The 22,108-nt window shown below is 44.7% G+C and overlaps 1 protein-coding gene across 6 annotated transcripts in view; it reads left to right on the top strand.

Moving 5' to 3' along the window:
• The window catches only part of LOC144099216 (monocarboxylate transporter 10-like), a 220,696-nt gene that overhangs the window by 181,186 nt on the left and 17,402 nt on the right, over positions 1–22,108 (top strand). For all 6 annotated transcript variants that reach the window (XR_013307346.1, XR_013307348.1, XR_013307347.1 and 3 more), the window contains exon 2: positions 20,630–20,963. Coding sequence is in view for 3 of the 6 variants with exons in the window: in XM_077632361.1 (XP_077488487.1) it covers positions 20,630–20,963 (334 nt within the window). In the remaining 3 variants the exon portion in view is untranslated. The remainder of the gene's footprint in view (positions 1–20,629; positions 20,964–22,108) is intronic.

Below are 22,108 nucleotides of genomic sequence, written 5' to 3'. Positions count from 1 at the left end.
AAATCACACGCCCGAACGAATCAGTCAGTCAATCACTCAATCAATCAATTAATCTCAATCAATTAATCAATCAGTCAATCAATCAACTAATTACATAATGTAATAATTAGCGCTTTTATTTTTAACAGAATCTATAGTTTAGTTTGATTGTTCGCGCACTGGTTGAACACGATTTTCGAAGTCTTATCATTCGACCCCTTTTTGTAAGTATGCAATGTACACAAAGTTAGTACCTCGCTCGCAAGAATTTGGAGGAGATAGTCTTCAGAGATTAGCGCTGCGGTCGAAACGTACCAGCCGCTCTGAGGCGTCACTTCTGCTCGCTTATAGTTGTTATTTCTGCAACTTCTTGCCGTGATAATAGGTGCAGAAAGGCAGTCACAGCGTGAACATTACGAGCGTGCGCTTCAAATCTATTACCGTGTTTGGAACCTATTCTCAGGCACCAAAGATAGAAAGTAAATGCGCAGTGTGCACTAAAAAAATTATTAGAACTTCTAATTTGCACGTGAAAGGGCATCAAAGGCGTCTTGTATCTAGCGGGCATCTTCTCACAAAACCACAAAAAAGGAAACAAAAAGTAGGCTTCTCGCACACACTTTGAAAATGATCGTTGGCTCAATGTTAATAAACTCTTCGCTTTCGAATTGCTTCGACCTATACGTTGAGAGTACTGGCAAGTGCCCCGCCTCCTATGAGTGAATAACAATAGACCTTTTAGAATTCCTCTGCAAGGCGTAGACGTTGCGCAAGTGCCGTCGTGAATGCGTTAATTTCAAGTTTTCGTCAAAAGCAGCCTTTTATATCCTCATTTCAGGCTCCGCGTTCGCGGTAGTGTACCTCTATTTCGAAGCGCGCATCTGTCGTTTTACTTTTTGTTATTTCTCCGGAGGCATAAAAGACGGGAGCTGGGGGAGGAGGAGCAGCGTCTTCCAGGGAATGCCTTTGCTCGTAACCTAACCTTCCTGGAAAGGTCTGTCATTTCGCGGTCCTCGACCCCAGTTTCGCTTTCATCCAAGTGCTTGTCGAGCTGCCGCTAGCAGTCTCGGCGAAGCAAGAGAGCGCCCGCAATAAGTATGCCCGTCGACTGCGCTCGACATATTGACAGAGCTGGGCTTCCTCGCGCTCCATGTAATCGTTCCATGACAGAGGCCAAATGAAGTTAAGTCCGTCTCGAAACCTCGCAGCTCTAAGGCTGCAGTGGCGAGGTAAAAGACGTGGAAACTATGTAGAGAAGGAAGTTCCTCGAGCCCGGAGGCACTTTATAGCAGTCATGCCTTCTGCAGGATTAGTTAGACATTCGATACGACAAGCCGTACTACTGCAGGTGTGCGCAATCGGCATGCTCCGGGAATGGAACCTTTTCTATACCTGCGGGTATCCAGAGATATACTGCAAGCCCTAATTTAAAGGAGTTAGCATTGAGGCCGTTAGCGCGCAGAAAAGTCTGCGCGGTGAATGTCTTGAAACGCGGTACATTATTCAAACTCAATCTTTTATCTCCAAGACATCTAAGGAATGGAACTACCTTCTGACTTCCATCGCCTCCATTAGCGGCGTCAACCTGTTTAATAATGCCGTTAGTGACTATATAATCTGGTGATACTGTGCTAAATCTGTTCGTGTTTTTTGTTATTTCTATTATTTTACTCCCTACTCTCTGTAAGGCTTCGACCCTGAGAATAAATAAATAAGTAAATAAATAAATCTGTCAGGGTCTCAAAGATGTAACGCTCTTGTGGAACACATGACGACGATTGGGGTAACGCCAAGTCCGCCTTATGGTGTAGTAGATAGGTCCCAGTTTCAGTGGTTAAGTTTGATTAAATTTCAGTTGAGCGACTTCTTTGCTCTCTTCTCTCGTTGGTTTTTGCAGACCCGTTCGCACTTACTGCTGTGGCAAAATATTCCGCCTGCTAGCCCGATTGCGCACATGAACGTCCACTCTTACAGCAACAGATAAAGCTTACTTTCCCACGCAGTGTTGTCAATTTAGTGTTTTTTATTGTTAAGCTGCATTATAGATTGTTCTAATTCTGCCAAGCTCACTTGTTAACACGCGCAATGCATTTCTATCAAATGGCAACTCACAGCAGTATTGATTTCCTCTTTACTACGGTCTCATTATAAGACTAGTATAATTGTAAATAAATTACCAATGAAGCCATCATGCGGTGAAGTATTTCGTTACAACCCTTTTCAATGACCGCACTCTTTTCTAGCACCCTTCTTCCATCTTTACTCCCCAATTCCCACTTCTACGCAGAGTAGCATGTCAGCGAATATTCACGCCGGCTAAAATCTCTGTTTTTCATTAAAGAGCTCTCTCTCTTTCTCTCTCTCGCTCCCTGTAAATAAATTAGGAATTAGTTTAATAATTCTTTTACTGCAACTTATCGCGACGTATCCACAAAGAATACGGATGAAAGCAGTGTAGTTTTCTTTTGTACCTGATAGCTGCACTCATGTGGACATCAATCAGTGCTGTAATTTTCGGTATACAGTTCCTGTAGTATAGTACATGTACCAAAGTTTACATTTTGGGCTTCTCGGACGTATATACATGAAAAATAAATACAGTATTTTTTTTTTGCTATATCTGATATAGCATGAAATTTCCAACACATTACTGGTACGAAATTTTGTGATACTTACGCAATGCTTCCGCTACTATCGCGTGGTTGACTGTCAGTGAAGCCGACAGATTATTTTTGCTCCTACCGCCTGGATAATACTAATCAGCATGCACATACATGTTTATGCGAAGATTGTTCAGTTGTTATGGTCCTCGACTGCTAACACGAATGGCACTTGTTCGATCCCGGCCGCGGCGGTCACATTTCGGTGGAGGCGAAATGCTAGAGGCCCGTGTACTGTGCGATATCAGTGCACGTTAAATAACCCCAGGCGGCCGAATTTATCCGGAGCCCTCCACTACGGCGTCCCTCATAGCCTGCGCCTTACCGACAGGAGAAAAACTCCTGTCGATAAGGCACTCATGAGTAGCCAGCAGTGATAATAGTACCGCAGTTTAATCTTGGTAAGTGATGCAGCTGCAGTTGTGTTTGTTAATACATGATGCATCGACGGCAAAGAAATTGTCTTACCAGTGAATAATTCAGTGCAACTTGTGATAAGTAAGATAACAAAAAGATAAGTCGCAACTGAGTAAAGTTGACATCGAAAAAAAAAGACAGGAAGGAAGGAAAAATTGACATGACAAGAACGCTCCAAAAACTGCGCCCTTAGCAGCGTGTCAATCTAGGACACTGTATGAACTTGTGAGACATGGGGTCAGAATGGCTCCGGAATTGATCCCATCTGTGTGACACGTACCGGTGCTTTCTTCTAATATTGTGTTTTTTTCTCTTGTCTCTAAGAGACATTCTCATTTTCTTTGTTGTGCTCCTTCCATTCCAACTATGTTGGTCCCGCACAAGTATTTAAAAGCAATTCATGTCAAGTAATGCTTGAAGTAACTTGGTCGGATAAACCCCTCTCCTAGTTTTTCATCTCTTATTCACGTAAGATAGTTAGGAGCTGTCCTTACGCTCGTAACTATAAATTTTGACTTCACCTCATTGGGTTCTGTTGCGGAACTTGAAATGGTAGGACATCGGGCTATGTTCAACGACTTCGAAGTGACTGCTTTTGGCTTGACTGTGCGAGACATTTAAAGACACCGTTTGCATGAGGGCTATTAGAAACTCTTTGCAATTTCACGTGGATCAGCTGGCGCGTGATATACTCTAAACAGTGTTCAGGTCAAGTATTTCAAGACTAACGAAACTCTCGTGTTCGTACTAATTACTGAGCGAGGCTGGTCACCGTCGTTTTCTACGACGAAATGGGTGGCCGCTCATAGAATTCGCAACGAACGTTCTGTGTTCTTCAGCAGATGAGTTTTTTTACATGCAACTTCATGTCTATTAATCCACGTGTGATAATAATAATAATGATAATAATAATAATAACAATAATAATAATAATAATAATAACAATAATAATAATAATAATAATAATAATAATAATAATAATAATAATAATAATAATAATAATAATAATAATAATAATAATTGGTTTTGGGGGGAAGGAAATGGCGCAGTATCTGTCTCATATATCTTTGGACACCTGAACCGCACCGTAAGGGAAGAGATGAAGGAAATAGTGAAAGAAGAAAGGACGAAAGCGTTGCCGTAGTGGAGGGCTCCGGAATAATTTCGACCACCTGGGGATCTTTAACGTGCACTGGCATCGCGCAGCACACGGGCGCCTGAGCGTTTTGCCTCCATAAAAACGCACTAGCTGAACACAGCTACCGATTATTTAATTAATTTTACATTTTTTCATTTTTTTCGTGTGTGTCCGTCTTTTCAGTGCAATTTTCGGCTAGTTTCGTAAAATATTTTGCGCTCTTTGCAACTCACGAAGGCATAAAAATCGATTACTAGTCCAGAAGTGAAGTTTTCATTATTTTTTCTATTTGCCGACAGCAGTTGACCCAGACGGCCAGACAATGAACTTAGCTGTCACGCTGTCACAGATAAAAGTGAGGGCGCAGTCAGCGGGTTCAATATTGACTATTCGCGAGTGAAGTTTGCACGTCTAGTCATATTGGTTCAACAAAAGAAAAAAAACTGAAAGGAAGCCGGAAATTTCCTTGGAAGCAAAGACTGCCTTCATTTAAATTAACGATATCCGATAGCGTTCCTCACACTGCGTACAGCGAATTATTGGCTCGTCAGGGTAAAGTTTACACTTCGAGGCCCACCGAAAAACCTTTCCATCCGTTTCGTTAGCTTTTTAAGATCACAATACCTCATTCTGATTTTCTCTTCCTTTTCGGGGTGCTGATGGCAGCCAATAAAGCAAAAAGGCTTCTTCGGACGGATCCGCTACTAAGTTTACTGTTCGCCCATCATCACCGCAGCTGCATCAGTTGAAGCTTCCGCCACTGCAACAGTTCTGGGCAGTATAAACGTCAGTGGCCGTGCAGGCAAGTTACCGTTGAAAGTTTTGCTTCAGTAAAAAAGAGGGGCGAACAATATAAGAGAGTCATTACCACACGCACTTTTTTGTGTTGCATATGCTTTTCTTTAATAAAAGTTGGCGTCCATATAATTTCTTCAGTATAGTCAGAATGTTTATATCACTGATAGACACGGTCGTCCACATCATCCAAGTGTTTTCTTTGCTTAATACCTTCGCAGCAGCCGAATTGTTTATATAATTGTTTCTAGCGTGCAGTTGCTAACAAACTACAACCGTCAGTACCATAACACAAAAGAAAAGAAGGGCAGGTGTGTTGCGCAATAGTATGACACATTCCTGCTCAACCAAGCGCAACATGTAAAAAAGAATAAAAAGAAAACATATGGAGGACTGTTGCCCACTCTAAAGCTCCACTGCCGGAACTAGCATTTCCGCGGGCGTGACCTTTCAACAATTTACGGTGGCTCCAATGGTCTTGAAAAGCGGGACATCGCGTGACAGCAGGCAGCGTTAGACTCGGGAGCCATGTTACGCCGTGTCGTGCGAAACACACTCAATTAACCAACCCCTGAACTAAGAGGAGGGCAAATCGATATTCTTTCCGCGTCATTTAGCCATTTCCGCCGCTGTGGGAATCGCGTTGCGCTCGCCCAAAAGTACGAGCTGGGAATGACCGCGAGGTGCGCTGTTCTGCTGGGCGCTGAGAGAACCATCGGGGCTCCTAAAAGGCTTTATTATGCGGTGTCCGCGTCTCTGGTCACAGTGGGTTGACTGAAAGTGCAGCTCTGAATGTGCAGCTCATTGGAGTTGAATGGTCAACCAGTACGCGGGTGATGTAGACCACCAAGAGAGGCCACAGAGTTGGGCGAAGAGCAGCGTCAGTTGTTAAATAAAAACAGGCCGTAGAAAACAAAAACATGAAAACAAAACAGGCTTCTGTGGCACATCCGCAAAAAAACCTGCATTGATTGAGTGTTCATGCTGTTTACTGTTCATTTACTGTTCGTACTAACAAACTGCTGGACCGCTCGATTACACAAGCGCTGGGCAAAAAAGCTCGCATCGCATCGAGAGTTCGCTCGCTGCTGTATGGAGTTGCTTGCTTGCGCTGTAGTGCTCAGCAAGGTGCAGAGCGAACGCCGACCCCGGGAAATGCAGTAGGAGGAGTCGGTATGTGCACACGGAGAACATAGGGTGAACTACACTGGCGCCGCGCCCTTGATTTACGCGTGGATGAATAGCCACACCAAATTAGGCGTGTTGTACGTTATAGGCGAAATCGTCCGTCTCTACTGAGGCCACTCCTTCAGTAGCAGCGGTAGGAAGCTGCCACACTGCGTGAGTTCGGAGGCGTGACTGTTTAGAGTGCGGCTTGCCGCAATCCATACCTATTATTCCGCTCCAGAAAATAGGGCACCTGGTGGCGTATGGGCCTCCCTTCCTTGCGAAGGTCGTTACCTCTCATTTTTAAGGTCGTTTCTTTTAGTGTCTGTACAGTATCTGTCATCGATAAATATGACGATAGCGTTTAGTAGTTTTCTGGTGCTTGAAACTCTTGATGCTACAACTTTTACTTTCATAAGTGGCACCGCCACTTCTATCTGGCGTGCAATCAGAGGCGTTCGTCGATAACGCTGCTTGCTACTTTATAACAAAGATCTATTGGCAAAAGTTATCACCAGCGGCTTGTGATCGTAGCAGATTTTCTCAAAAGAAGAGCACAGCTTTCTTTTTCATAGCTGCTCGATGCGCTTTAGCGCCTTCTTCTATATTTTTTGCAGCCATCGCACCTAGATGCATAATAGATTATATAATTATTCATGCAACATATAAGTGAAGAGGCAGCACTCTAAATCACCTAGATGAAGATCGGCGGGCTACTGGGCGTCTCTTTAACGTGTTAATCTGTGCGCGAAAGAGGACTATGCTTTCTCAGCTTTTCAGCACTGCTTTCAGTTTTCTTGTCTTTCTTGCGCCGTATGGCTACGCTCAGGTATATGCTCATTAGTAAATTAGTAATTGCTCCATTCATTTTCTCTCAATACTGCTAGCCGCGCTGTCCTTGTTAAAGCACCATTAAAAACAAACAAAAAGCTTCAGGTACGCTGAAGGGAAGCGACTAAATATTAGTAATAGTTTCCCAGTTCAATACGCCGATTAAAGCAATCGCAGCAGCACATCCTAGCAGACTGGCTAGGGATGGCGGCGCTTTGCAGCTTCCCACGTGCGGTATGGTTTACTGCTGACCGCCGACGCCAAAGGATGAGGAGTAAAAAAAAGCAACAATAGATACAGATTCTGAATCTAACAGCATTTTTCCTTTTACAAAAAATGTCCCTACCGAAGAGCGCTCGAATAAACGCACCACAAGTGTTACGAGCTCTTGTTCCTGTTCAAAAATAACGCCTCATATATGAGCAGTTTCTTGAGACTCTGTGGCAACCTTTTGTCTAAAGCTTCGTTTGGTCGAGTGGCATCCGCGTTGTTGTCTTTTAAGGGACAGTTTAGGGAAACTAAGACTTAAATATTCTTGACGTTTTCTTTTTTTTTCAACATCTGAGCCCGTATTTCGAGTTTGTGTCATAATAAAAAGCGTCATAATTTGCCGCAGCCGACACGCCTGATTGATCGAAACGCCGGAAGCGGATGTGGGGGTTCGGATGCAGCGAAAAGGGTTGAAGAAACCGGATGGTGACGTCAAACACACAGCGTACGCAGCCGATACTCGACAGCCAACATGGCGGCGCACTCCGAAGCAGAGCCTCTCGCTTCTAAGTGAACTCGTCGGTGTTACTGCGTTTTTCGGCGCGTGAACTGGCTATAAACTAGGTACGGGACTTTCGCTTCGTGTTCTCTTGCCTATAACAAATTGTATGGACGATAAATTTGGCCTGTCTTTTATTTCGTTGGATGATTCGGTAGCTCCTAGTCCTAACGAGCACCGGTTTGTTGCATAAATTGTTCTCGTCATTCAAACCAGATGGCGGCACTGTCACCAAAGTTATCTCGTACTGCGTATGTTAAATGATGTAACATAAACCATATTGTCCCGTAAAATGATTGCCTTTATGCGCGCAGACATGTATTTCCTACCCTAAAGCTCTCTATTAGGTGTTGAAGTCATGTCCGTGTGTAATGCTTTGGCAGCGTGAAACCGCTCGCACAGATGGTAAGTCGCCGATGCGCTACTACACCGCTTGTTTGACATGACAGAGGTGGCTTTTCGGAGCTTCTTACGCTTTTCGATAACCGCGGTGGTGTGACTGAATTCAGCTCGCGAGTTAGCTTGCAAGTTAGTTTTCAGGCGTCAATGGGCATGCGTGCGCTTCGTACCATGGCGAACCGATGAAAACTTCGTCTGCGAAGACTCCCAACGCATATATGAAGAGAAACGCAGCAGGATTTTTTAAACTCATCCCTTTTATTTATTTGCTGCAGAAAATTGAAAAACTGAACAACGGCACTGCAAGAACCACGAAAAACGTACCAATGAAAAACGTAAATTACCGTCTGCACAACCGTCCGATCGCAGCACTAACTTACATTCAGCGATTTTGCAGACGGCAAGTCGTCACGACGTCTTCGTTCAGCACGGCACGGAGGGCGCATTGTGCAGCGAGTGAGTGCATGCTACAAATTTTCCTCTCCACTCCTTTTTCCTCAGGATCAATGTAAAACGCCGTGTTGTACGAACAAGCTAGCTGCCTTTTATTTACCATAGGCGATCGCGGCTGAAGGGGCCGCCTTCTGTCACTGAAAAGTCACGCGTTGCAGAAGAGTGTCTGAACTTTTGTTAATACTTGTTGAAGTCCATTGGGGCAAATAAAGCCGCTTTGATATTACCCCTTTACAGTGGAATCCGATGCTCAACCAAACTTGCGCCTGGACATGGAGGAAGGAAAACTGAGCGTTTCTGCTGTCGCATTGGGCGCGTTCCATTTCTCGGAAAATAGCAAAAGCGCCGCTGGACGTTTCGCTGCGGCAACCGCAACGCAGTAGCGTCCTGCCTCCGCTCGCAGTCGCAACCGAAGCGACATCCGCTTCCGGTGTTTCGACCAATCAGGCGTGGCCGCTGATCCAGATTATGAAGCTTTTTATTATGACACAAACTCAGAATATGGCCCCTGTTTGTTCTGTAATATACGACTCGGAAAAACATGAAGCTCGATGCCGGAAATTGAAGTAAGCGAACACAGCGTAAGCCTGTTTACAAGCGTCCTACTATCATCCAGTCTCTTGTAAAAGAGCGAGAGAGCGACAGGCATGATGGAAAGAGCGAGCGCTCACCATCCGGATGAAATCTCGAGAGGTTCACCTGCGTTGCGCCACGCACTAATCTGTGAGAGGGCAACACTGCCCGAGGGGAATCGCGGCGGATGCTCAATGAGTTCGGCTTGGTGACTGCAAATGAGCTTATCCACTCGCAGAGCACACCGACTGGGTGCAGCCCACGGTCGGCAGTCGGCGGCCATTGGGAGGGCCCTTCTTCGCTAATGGTCGTCTGCTTGCTGCTGCAGCGAAGTCGAAAGAGCGACCTTCGCCCCCTCGTAACGCTGTGCCATGGCTGATCGAACTTGAGCCGCCGTTACGCCGATCGTGGGTCGGCCACGTGTGCCGAAAACGGTCATGTCAGCGGGTGCCACACGGCGCTGGTGTGTTGCGAGCGAATTATACAAAATGTGCCAATGATGCACATAACAAGAACTGTTTACATCTCTTTAATTCACGCTTTAAAATCAGCTGACATTTATACAAATTTCTTTGTCCTTAATAATAAATAATAATACATTGGTTTTCAGCAAAGGAAATGGCGCGGTAACTATGTCACATATTTCCGTGGACGCACGAACCGCGCCGTAAGGAAGGGATAAAGGAGGGAGTGAAAGAAGCCTACCCGGAAAATCTGGACAAGCGCATTTTTCAGCGGGAAGTTTTTGTGAATGCAGTGTTTTCACATATCGTAAGATTACACGCAACAAATCCATCCGCAAATCTTCCCACTGTAGGTTTGCATTTTTTTACTATCAGCATTTTTTCTCTTGTCAAAAACGTTCCCCAATGGTCTTGAACGGCAATCCTAACTACGATGTATTACTAGAGTAGCGGTGACAAGATACCCACAAGTTTTGCCACCGAACGATAAAATTTTGAATTTGTCCTTGCCATTACAGCTTCACAGAAATCCCCGATGCGACTTCATTACCCTGTAAAAAGAGACAAATTATTTCATGTCCAGAGGATAGATCTTCACCTTGTTGATTACAAAGAAGTTGCACTTGCTTCATCCGCCCTGAAAGAGCATGCCACACCAAGTCTTATCGGCCTCCGGAGGAAGGAAGGCGCGTAGCTTCTTTTTTTTTTTAACTCTAAAGACACCTTGACTAGCTACTTACGGAAAATCTGTCTCGCGGCGGGCACATCTCCACATCAACCTTTATTTAAAAATTAAAAAGTTCCGCATAGACGGAAAATAGAAACATGGGCAGGAAAAATCGAGTATTCAATAACTGAAGTTTAACATTCTGAAGCCCGAACGTCGCTCTCGCTGGCGATGCGAGGAAAGCGTAAAGTTCTTCGACCGAGCTTGGGAACTTTGCCGCTGTCATCGAGAATTTGCTTCTCTTCTGGGGATGCATCAAAGCAATGGAGCTCCTGAGTTAATCGGATCTCGTATTTATTAGCTGCACTACTTAGTATCACTGTCTTTATAATAAAACAAGGGCGCCCACGTTCACGACAGTCTGGGTGGTGATTTCTGCGGATGTTAATGATTCCCAGCATTCCAACTACCACTTGATAATTCAACCGGAGTTATCCCTGCTCGATCTCTCCTCAGATTAGAAGCTGGTAGTAAAATTTTGAGAGACGCGACAAATACTACGCCACTGCAATCTGTGTGGACAATAAACAGCTTATCAATTTTTCACAGACTGCCCCGCTTACCGGCTTGCCCATTACTGGGCAGCCTTTCTCAATATTGAATAGCATCTTCTTTCGTTCTTGTTTTATGGCGTGCGCTTCATTTCACTTTAATTTTGATTGCCCTGAAGACGCCGCTTTTTTAACGGGTTACGGACAGGGTGAGGTAAACATAAGGAAATACCTTTTTTTTTCTTGATCACAGGTGCGATGTGACTTTCTTAGGAACGTTGATGCCCAGGTGATGGCTGCGATTTCATGGAGAAGCTCGTTCCAGTGACTTGCTATTTGGAAAAAAAAATTACTTCGAAAATGTAGTCGTGACTCGTAAAATGAAGCGAAACTTTCAGCGGATGATCAATTTGATGAGAAGTGCTTGATGTAGGTGCGCAGATGTAAAGACGCACGCTAGAAATTTGGTTACAAACGGAAAGACTGAATAACTTGTACTGTATGAGACATGAACGTTATATCGGATAAGTATGAATGAAAGAGGCGGCTCTGTCTTGCACGGCTTGCTGTGAACCAATGAGGTATATTCTCTGTGGATTCCAAATGACAGATGCATTCCCAAGTTTTGGCGTGATCAATGATTTATAATCAAGTAATTTTACATCTTCAGGGGCGTCGTGAAGATGACAGTTAAGAAAGCCTGGTTTTTTACTCGGAGATGAGATTAGGCTTGTTACGTGCTCACGCCATGATAGATCATTGCTGACAGTGATACTCAGTGATAATGATGATAGTGATATTTAGCACAGGGCGAGACAAGTTCGATAGGAAATTCAGATGTTGCATATGCAAATGAGTGCGGGTTGCTAAGGCGATGAAAATACTTGAAATTGCATTTAGTCGGATTAAGGGTCATCAACAATCGTCTGAACCATGCATGAATCTGATGAAGTTTGGCCTTGAGGAATTATTGATCAGAGCAGTTCGCAACTGGGGCATAAAAACGCAATCGCGGTCAATCAGATGGACATGGCATTATACTTTTTGTGGGAAATCATTAATACAAATTAGATATAAGATGGGATCAAGGGCAGTTCCTTGTGGAACTCTCGATGTTACCGGTAGGCGGTAATACGAGTAGTTGTTAGCCACAGTCCCTGAACAATGCGTGAAAAATTCCATCTTTCCTCATAGTACAAGGGGCCAGTATCTATAGAACGTTAAAGCAGTCTACAGAAAGCACTGACTGTGATCGTATACCTCTGCTTATCGACTAATCAGATCCATTAACCGCTCATAGCCGAGGAACACCGCCACTGAATCCGGAAAAACCACCGCCAGCTACAAAATTTCCCTTTTTTTCTCCCCCTTTTCTCCCCCTTTCAACAGCCACCTCGCCATTCCTGCTTATAACTTTAATATTTCCTCTTATTAATCATGCAAAGTTGAGATGTGTTCCTCATTACATATTATTTACGCAGGCTACACACCTTTGAGTCGCTAAATTATTCAACATACCCGCGCGGCATCAGCGTGCAAGGAAACTCCCGCCTTTCATTTCCCGGCTCGTTTCGACCCTCACTACAAAACCGAAACGACGTGATTATTTTGTGATGACACGGAGAAGTTAAGCTTGAACTCTACTTTTTCCTCAGCTTATGTACTTTGGTTTTGGATTATTTTTCATGTTTTTGTTAGACTGGTAAGTAGGCGGAAGGCCTCAAATATTATAAGCTATTGCTCAGCCGGCTAACTTTCGTTGCATACATTCTCAATTTCTCTTTGCGCGCTGAATACTAACGCGTCGAGAGTAATAATCACTTACGGTAGTGCAAATGTGCAAACCTGTTATGGATTTACATGTTTTAGTACTCTTCCTGCCCCTTATGTGGCAAACGGAAGGAGTTTCGCATCTGGCTTGTGTGACTTCGATTATATAGGCTGCACAGCGGATAGGTAATTTGGTGTTGCTCCACCACCAGCAGACGTCACGTGCTATCTTGTCGGAAAGCGGGTAACTTTGACTGTCGTTAAATATAAATGTTTAAAGCTAATTAAAAAAACTACTTTTGAAGCACTTCCCTAATATGTGCTCGTGAGTTTACAATGTTTATTTGCATATTCCCCAATTTCGCACAACTACACCGCGAGTAGCTTGATACAGTTCCTATTTTTTACTGAATGAATAACACTTACCAGTGAAAGATATCCAGCTCTGCAGGAAGTTTAGCAAGTGATAATGCGGAAACAATTACAAAGTAGAAGGATGCTTACTCCTTAAGCGTCAGCCCGTGAGGTCCTCGTTCGCGACACTGGGCACTAGAACGTTCGTCTTACAGATCTCGCTCACAGCCTGAGCAACGGCAAGTAAATCAATATGCGAATATGAATAAACTCTAAGATGAGCTCTCTATAACATGCCGCATGTAAAGCTTTTAGGATTAAATCTAGCTGCTTTTAAGCCATCGCTGTCCATCACGTAGCCCTGGCTCACTTCAACCCTGCATCACCACGCGACTTAGCAAGAAATGACTTTAACCTGTTGAATGTATAAGCCGAGCCTACTTCCTCGGATTACATATCTGTACCAATATATGAAAGTGACGCCTGACGGTGAACGTAGGAAGCACGGTTAATGTACCGTTACATGCCGCCTGCACTGCGGTAACTTTTGTAGCTTATTTACAAATTTAGTTGGGTTCGCGTGCTCGTGTGAATAGAAACTGTAAAAGAACAGCAGATTGGGAGAGTTTATAATCCATAACAAGCTTTTTTCAACAGTGCTGGGCAGCGGGACACAGCAGGAAATCAGCATCGTGTTTGTCTCTTCTTGTTCTATGCCCTGCGGTCCAGCACTGTTAACAAAAGCTGGTCTCTATATAACTACATGATTAAGGGTCTGTTGCACTGCTGTACAATGCCCCCGCTAGTACTGAGATTTGAACATAGCAACTACGACTCCGTACGTGCGACCTAGCAGACATACCGCGGTGAGCGAATTACGGCCGTCTTGCGGGTTGCTTACGGTCCCCTTTCCCGCACTTTCCTGGCGAAAGCAATCAATTCCGCGCGCGCGCCACAGCAGTGGCCCAGGCAGCTCGTGGCGCGCACGGAGCCCGCAGTCGCAGCCCATCGACAGCGGCCGACAACGGGCAGCTTCTGTCCTCCCCCGACTGATTCAATCCGCGGAGGCGGCAGCAATATGCGCCCACGCTGCAACAGCCAACACGACCGCTCGGTCCCTAGTCCCCGAGGGGAGGGGCCCGGCGCGGTTCGCCAACAGAGCAGCGCGCGCCGAGTCAATGTTTGCTCTCGGCATACAAAGAGAACCGGAGACGAACCGAGTGTGGTGCTCGCAGCGGGCTCACCCGGCTTGTACTACTACGTGGATCCTTTAAGACGCGGATGCTCCGTCTCAAAAGGAAGCCGCCCGATTCCCACTAAGAGACTCGAGGACGTGCGCAACCGCATTCTGCGCATATCGACGCATGCGCTGAATTCAGACTTGAGCCCGTGCGAGGAAGTTGCCTGCGTGGAGCGCGTTGGCATTTGACAGCGAGATAGCTGCCAGTGGTACAGCCATAGGGTTATGCGTTGTCCCGTGGTCTCGCTCTTTGAATTCCACTGCACTCACACCTTTATCGCCGCTGATGCAGTGTCCCTGGAATGTACCATGCTTAGACCACCCACCAGTCGGAGTGCCACTGACGAGCTCGGGCACAAGCCACAACGGGCTCTTGAACAAAAATGATGGCACCGGCATCTGCCAGTACGCATGAACAAGAAGCGACAAAGAAGTGTACGCATCGTATTTTCGCGCCGTAGAAAACTATGACGTTGTACATTACGAATTACTATTTACTGCCTAACACTGACAAATTATTAATTTTGTATTATATTACTTAACACTTCAGGTGCAATCTCTACCATCGAATAAACAATGTAAGCAACATAAGACTTTTCCACGTGGCAAACATTGCCACAGGTGGCGAAGATTACCTAGGTTCTACTCACAAGACATCATGGGCTGAGCAGACCAGGATGATATTTTCATAGCTCATTATGACAAGGCGGGCGGGAGTTTTCGGATACGACATATTACCATGCCGACGTCATTTCCCCCTAGCAAATGTTCTCAGAAGTTTCCTGCACTGAGAAAACGTCAAAACTGCCGTTTTAACTTGTTTCTTGGTTGAAGTTTGTTCCAACCGAACTAACCAGCGGTCGAGGCTCTAAATGCGAAGCAAACAATGAAGCACGTGACTAGAAATTTTGTCAAAAGGCAACTGAGAATTCGCGTGAGATGTATCTTTACATTCGACGCCAGTAACCGGCTCTAAGATCAAATGTCCCTGAAGCCATTTGTTACTCATTAAGTATTTGTTGGTCACTGAGATATAGAAGGAGGCAAGTGATAGGCTTATGATCTGTCTATCCTGCAGTAAACAGCTCGCTGATGAGAGAATAAATGAAAAATTAAACATTGCGAATGGTCTTCCCGTCCTATGCTTAGAGCATCGCAGAAGTTCTGCGCCAATATTCGCGGCTTGGCTAGCCGTGGCTTTCTTGGCTAGCATGTGGCTTCTGACAATAGTCGCTGTACAAAATGGACCAGAATTATTCTTTGGTTTTATTTCCCTCTCTAAGTATTCCTGTCATATTATCTCGTATATATCCGTCACTTGATGGGGCGATATAGGCGTCTCCTAATGGTCCAGTTTTAAAGGCTATTACTTTTCTAAAAAGAAAGTACCTTTTGCCGGGAAGAAATTTTCTGCCTCTATCCGTTCAATGTTTAGTGAGGTCAGAGGCGGCAGCAGAAATGTCTATCACTGCATTTAAACTCTGCCTGAATAAGGCTATTACTTTTCTAAATAAAAAGTACCTTTTGCCGGGAAAAATTTTCTGCTCCTATCCCTTCAATGTTTAGTGAGGTCACAGGCGGCAGCAGAAATGTCTATCATTGCACTGAAACTCTGCCTTAATAAGGCTATTACTTTTCTAAGAAAAAAAAAAGTACCTTGTGCCGGGAAGAAATTTTCTGCTTCTATCTCTTCAATGTTTAGTGAGGTCAGAGGCGGCAGCAGAAATGTCTATCATTGCATCGAAACTCTGCCTGATTAAGGTTATTACTTTTCTAAAATAAAGTACCTTTTGCCGGGAAGAAATTTTCTGCTTCTATCGCTTCAATGTTTAGTGAGGTCAGAGGCGGCAGCTGAAATGTCTATCATTGCATCGAAACTCTGCCTGATTAAGGTTATTACTTTTCTAAAAAAAAAAAGTACCTTGTGCCCGGAAGAAATTTTCTGTTTTATCTCTTCAATGTTTAGTGAGGTCAGAGGCGGCAGCAGAAATGTCTATCATTGCATCGAAACTCTGCCTGATTAAGGTTATTACTTTTCTAAAAAAAAAGTACCTTTTGCCGGGAAAAAATTTTCTGCTTCTATCTCTTCAATGTTTAGTGAGTTCAAAGGTGGCAATGTCTATCAATGCATTGAAACTCTGCCTCAATACCTTTCACCTCATCGAAAATTATATTTTAATGTGACAAGAAGCGTCCAGTAACCGAAAAATTAAGAGGGGCCACCTTTAGAAAAACGCTTCTTTCATCCACATGCCTCCCAGCCTCACTTCCATCACCTTACTTACGCCCATATCATGCAATAAAACACTCATTGATGCTGCATGGAAAATAATTATTCATTCATAGAAGAAAGACATGGCCACAAAACATCTATAGCTGCGTTTACGTCGTTCTTTTATTCATGTATGTTCGTTTTAGTGAGTCTCTTATTCCGAGGTTAATCATCCGGGCGAGAAAATGGAGTCGTGAACGGATTCCAGCAGTAATGTTACTGTTGTCTTGGTCAGACTTCTTATGCATTACCGCTCACAACATAAGATAGTCAAAAAAGCAGTTTCGACGCACAGGCTACAACGCAGATTTCTTTATTTTTTAGTCGTTTTAAACAGGTTGCTCTGAAATAAAATATACTGCCCCGAAACCGGCCATAATAAAACCGATCTGATCATCTCCCGTAAGCCCGGAACCTCTCCTTTTAATGGAATTTTATGTTCCCCAATTTGTAGATACGCCAAAGAAGGTTATGGCTACAGCGATGCGGGGTTTATTCGCTGAATAACGAGCTCCTGAAATAGGCTGGCACATTGACGTTCTAGACAAATGAACATGCTGCGAACCACTCGGGCCTACTTGAAGTAATGAACTATGCTATCGCACGTACTAAGATGTCAGTATCTTCACAAAGCCCTCATAGCGTTTTTCCAAGGCAAAACGGGAAGCCAATATCGATACGTTGCACTAAACTGCTCCATCAGTACGCGGACCGCGGATATAGCCAGATACAAATGACTCCGTAAATAACAGGATGCCACCACATCCGTAAAACGTTTATTACTCTTACCTTTTTTTTTCCTTAGTGTATGTGTCCAAATTTTATGCTTTGATGCTTTTATGCATACGTCGCTTTATAATAATATTGAGCCAAGGGTCAGGCAGGGGCGAAAGAAAGAGAATTGAACAATTCTCCGTGCAAAGGAGAAATGAAGAATCTGTAAAAGAACGGAAGGAAGAAATTGAATTCTCCACTTCTCGCTAGCTTCTCATATTGCCGGCGCGAGCCATCTGTTGTCTCCGTACGCGAATAGATTCGAGATATTGCGTTCGGTCAGATCGCTTCTTCGCGTTTTTTTCTTTTTTTTGTTTCTTATGCTAGCGGCTGCAAAAAAGCCTTTAGATGACCGCCCGTTCTGAGAGCTGAAAGGGACAAAAAGGTTTTGAGGAGACCGCGTTATAAAACGCCAATTGAAGTATCACAAGAAAAAAAGGTAGAGGCGGAAATTGTAAGTAACAGCGAAAGTAGAAGGAAGTGTCAAAAGAAAAAAGTGACAGCCGGTGTCCTTTCCAGCGTCGCGCGCACTGTTGCCCAGCGAAGAAGCGTTGCTGTCTTCCGTATTGGCGTGCCCTTGTGCGAGCCGCGAGAGGCGAGACCCCAAGAAGGAGTAGGAAAGGGGAGAAGAGGTTATGTTCTAGGTAGCGGCGCAACCGACACAACAACAAGTAACCAAAAGCAAAGAGTAAAACAACACAAACACATAAGGACAGGATCGACGCGCCGTGGGAAGTATATAGAATGATTGCCGGGATTGGATTAACGAACTGCGCACCGGGGTGTATGGGGCAAAAAGACCAGTGCTGCAGAAAGTGAGAGAAGGATGAGGATGGGGAGGAAGAATTGGGCAGGAGGCGAGTCCTAACAACTTCGCCGCTGCAATCGACTGGTGTATAGGGCGTATTTACGAGGCGCTCGGGCATTCGTCATTGCCGAGCTATATTTAGCTTTCCTAGGCTATCCAGCGTGTTTATGCTTTTGGTGCTTGTTGCAGAAACAGATATATGACGTGGCCCGTTCGGGTTGCTTCCGCTCTCCATTTGTCCGGCGGCATCAACCGCGCTAAATCATGAAAAGCGTAGACAGTTACTTTGGAAATTGCTGTGAAGTAAACGCGGCGCCAAGCGAGAGAAGAAAAATGTATAAGAGAAACTGCACTGCATGGACTTCTTTTCACATCCGTAACTTAATTACTGCCTGGAAACTGAAAGTGGCACCGGCCGTGTAGTGAATCAAAGAGCTACATTAGAGGAGCAGTCTGACCTATCACGCTGTTCGCGCTTTCCGAGTAACTTAGTTCTTGAGCGCAGCTTTAGCTTCGATGTACGTTAAAACACTGAGTGATCGCTCGACCGCGGCAATAGTTCCCCGGCACATTAGCTGGGAATTAAGGTTATTTCCGTTTATTTTTTCACATATGCTGATGACATTAAACTATGTTCGCAATTACGTCTGTTTCAAGAACCAGAGTAATATTGCGATAACATAGTTCTAACATGTTCATTTTCTTTACCGGGTTTCTTATTACGTGTTTACGTTATTCGAGGTGATTGATGTGTGGAAACATCCTTCTGCTGCAACGGTGCACAATGGCGGAAGCTGTATCGGAAGCCAATGCTGTGAGACTAACCAGTGGTAAAAAGTTTTTTACTTTCTTGCGGATACTGCTGATGCAGCGGATACTGGTCCATGCAGAAATGGGCTCTGTGACGAAATGTAAATTCATACATAACAAGCATATGACAGCAAAAAAAGAAAAAAGTGCATACAAGTAAATTAAGAGGAAACGAAAGACCGCAAGAAATTCCATAACGAGCGAATTTAATTTCATGCAAGTTGTTGACTGCATGCATTTTCCACAATGACAGCTAAAATACGGGCTCGTTCTATCACAGCGTCGTTCAGTCGAAGCATGCAGTTAATGAGTCAGTCTCTCGGGATCTTCTTTTATAGCAAACTTTTTTATAGCGACTGTGTACACATTGTTGTTCATCTGCGCCATGAGACGTATATCCCATGTCAGTTTGAAGCCGCTGATGGTGAACTTGAACGCTCCTTCTTGCTTGCTACGTGCTTCTATCGGTAAGTAGTAATAGAGCGATATTTCACACCTTGCTGAAGGATCGGAGACTCAGGAGAATCGGGGCTCAGTGGAAATACCCATCAGTTTATGTAGCCATATCACCATTCTAATGAGATGATTTGTTGAAGATTCAGCACAGTAAACTAAGATGGTGACTGTTGTGAAAAGCTTTACCTTGATTTCAACTTCTTTCCGGCAGGCTCCTGTACACAAATTCTGGTGCGATCCTAGTATAAGTGGCCGCATTTATTTGTACGTGAAATGACTAATCATCTTGGAACTCAAATTTCGGCGCACGCTCAATAAACTCTTGTGTCAAATTTAGTCCGCAACCCTCCACTACTATGTGCTTCACAACCCGCACTCTTGTTGTACCCCCTAAAACTCATTAGCCTTCTAACCTTTGCTTGTTATTTGAGGGTATAAAAGACTTTAGTCCAAGCATGAGCAAAGCAGTTTTCGTGCAGAAAGATTCCTCTATACTGTAGCAGATTTTGAATACTGTCTCCAGACATCTTTTTGTCCTCTCCTCTCACGCTTCTTAGCGCAAGAGAGGTGTAATTGAAGTTAAAGGTAAGTTTTGCTTTAAGAAATGGTTCCTCCGTGACTTCTGATTGTGTTTGTCATTCCCCTCTCTACGTCTTTAACATACATCTTGAAAATTGAGGCGCTAAAGACCGTTTGCACAGACACTGTGCCCAAGAACTGCCCGAATGCTCGTGTGCCCTGTTGCGGGGCTATCCATCTCATCATCATCAACAGCCCGTCTACATCCACTGCAGGACAAGAACAACAGAACTACAGTCCTTATCCTGCACACCAGCTGCAGCCACCCTATCCATGCGCCCCCTGCTACCCATCTAATACGGAATTTATGTGCGAGTGCCCACTTAGTGCCTCACAACAGTCCTTCGCCTTAGATCACCTTCCCTAAAGCTTTCACCGCATTTCATATTACTGTGCCTTCTATACTGTTATACTCTGCATTGTAGGAGAGCTGGCTCGCACCTCTAAATCAACAACTGGTGACTGTTGAAGTGGAGACTATGCACGCGAGAAATTTCTCATATACGCATTTGTCCACAATACCATATTAAAGCACGACTGCGTTGAATGCTTTATTCGTTCTCGCCCCTGACTGGACCATTTGCTTAAGATTCGCAGTACACTTTCCGTATAAGAAGGAAAAAAAAACAATACGAGTTATATTTCTTTTTGTATTTAATTGGAGCGGTCTTTCAACGCCCTATATTGTGTTCCCACTGTGCAGTGTGCCTGGGGGCGGTGTCGACAGCCGTGGCGCTGTTCCTCTCTCCGGCCATCGTGGGCGCCTGCCGGCGAAAGAGCACCCGGCTGGTGGCCGTGCTGGGCGGCCTGGTGGCGGCGCTGGGCTGCCTCTTCTCGTCGTTCGCCTCGCAGTTCCACCAGCTGTTCATAAGCTACGGCCTGGTGCTAGGCTGCGGCGTCGCCATGACTCGCGACACCTCCATGTTCATGGTGGGCCAGTACTTCAAGAAGCGCCGAGAGCTCGTCGAACTCCTCCTGGCGGCCGGGACGGGACTCGGCGTCGCCGTCGTCCCCATCTTCATAGTGGAGTGCATACGGTGAGCGCTTGCTAGCGGGCAGAGGGAGTCCGCTTCGTAGTCATTCAATTTTGTGTGAAAGCAACTCTTTCCCTCCCCTTTTTGTTTAGCCGTCCTAAAGGCTCGACGTGATATGAGCATGAAGCAAAACAAAATACATCATTGTACATTTATGCTGTGCTTACTGAAAGCTTTGAAATCTAGCTTCTTTTTTTTTCTTACAAATTGGTGACGTCTGAACAAAAAAAAACAATGCCAATGTTACCAGTTACGTGATAAGTTAACGTTCTTGGTAATTTCTCCAATCATCAACGAGTGAGTAAAGCACCTTAAGCGCGTAGGCGTCCCCAACATTGCTTATTGCCCGTTGTGCGCACAGCTGTTCACGTCCGCTGGATTTCACGGATTGTTGTAAACTGCAATTTTTTGCTTCACGTGAAACGAATGTTTCTAATCTCCTCTTATGAGTGACTGTAGATGGTTCGCAGAGTAAGAAAACTACGTCTCGTCACTATGAACGTACGTTTCCTGCCATTCGTTATCCAGTGCTGGCAAGGCCATTCAAATAGCCGGAGACGGGAAGTTTTTGTTAGATGTTTTGAGATTTTACAATTGTTTATGAAGTGATGTGATGCTGAATAGATGTTTTCCGACATATCAGGCAGAGGGTTTACGGTCGCGATTTGTGTTTGATAGCTTGAAACACCCCTACAGGAGGCACTTCTAACTTCTACTGCAATGTTGATGCGTAATTATTACTTTGATGAAAGTTAGCAACGGTGTCTTGATGCAAGGCACAAATTTTGTATTATTACTATTTTGTTTTTAGTACCGCTATTTACGCGAGGTCCGGTTTACGCTTGACGAGATTGAGAACTTAGCTGGGATAAGGCCGCCGCAGCTTGCCCAAGATAGGGGTAATTTTTAAGACTTTTGTGGTGAGAAAAACGTAATCTGGCTGTCGACCACTGATGGGGTAGGTGGTAATTATGATGTCTGAAACCGCCCCCTGTCGGATCAGTGATTGCAGAACCACGGCCCGGCCCTGCAGGAGCGCCGTCACCGACCAGTCATTATTTATTCATGGTGCTTCACAGACGCATCGAGTGACGTCTACGGTATTTAGCGGGTACTAATTTAAATCTCACAATGGCTATTATTGTGCG

The sequence above is a fragment of the Amblyomma americanum genome, chromosome 7 (assembly GCF_052857255.1).
Source record: "Amblyomma americanum isolate KBUSLIRL-KWMA chromosome 7, ASM5285725v1, whole genome shotgun sequence".
In the NCBI taxonomy this organism is placed as follows: domain Eukaryota; kingdom Metazoa; phylum Arthropoda; class Arachnida; order Ixodida; family Ixodidae; genus Amblyomma; species Amblyomma americanum.
This window is presented reverse-complemented; position numbering and strand designations above follow the sequence as displayed.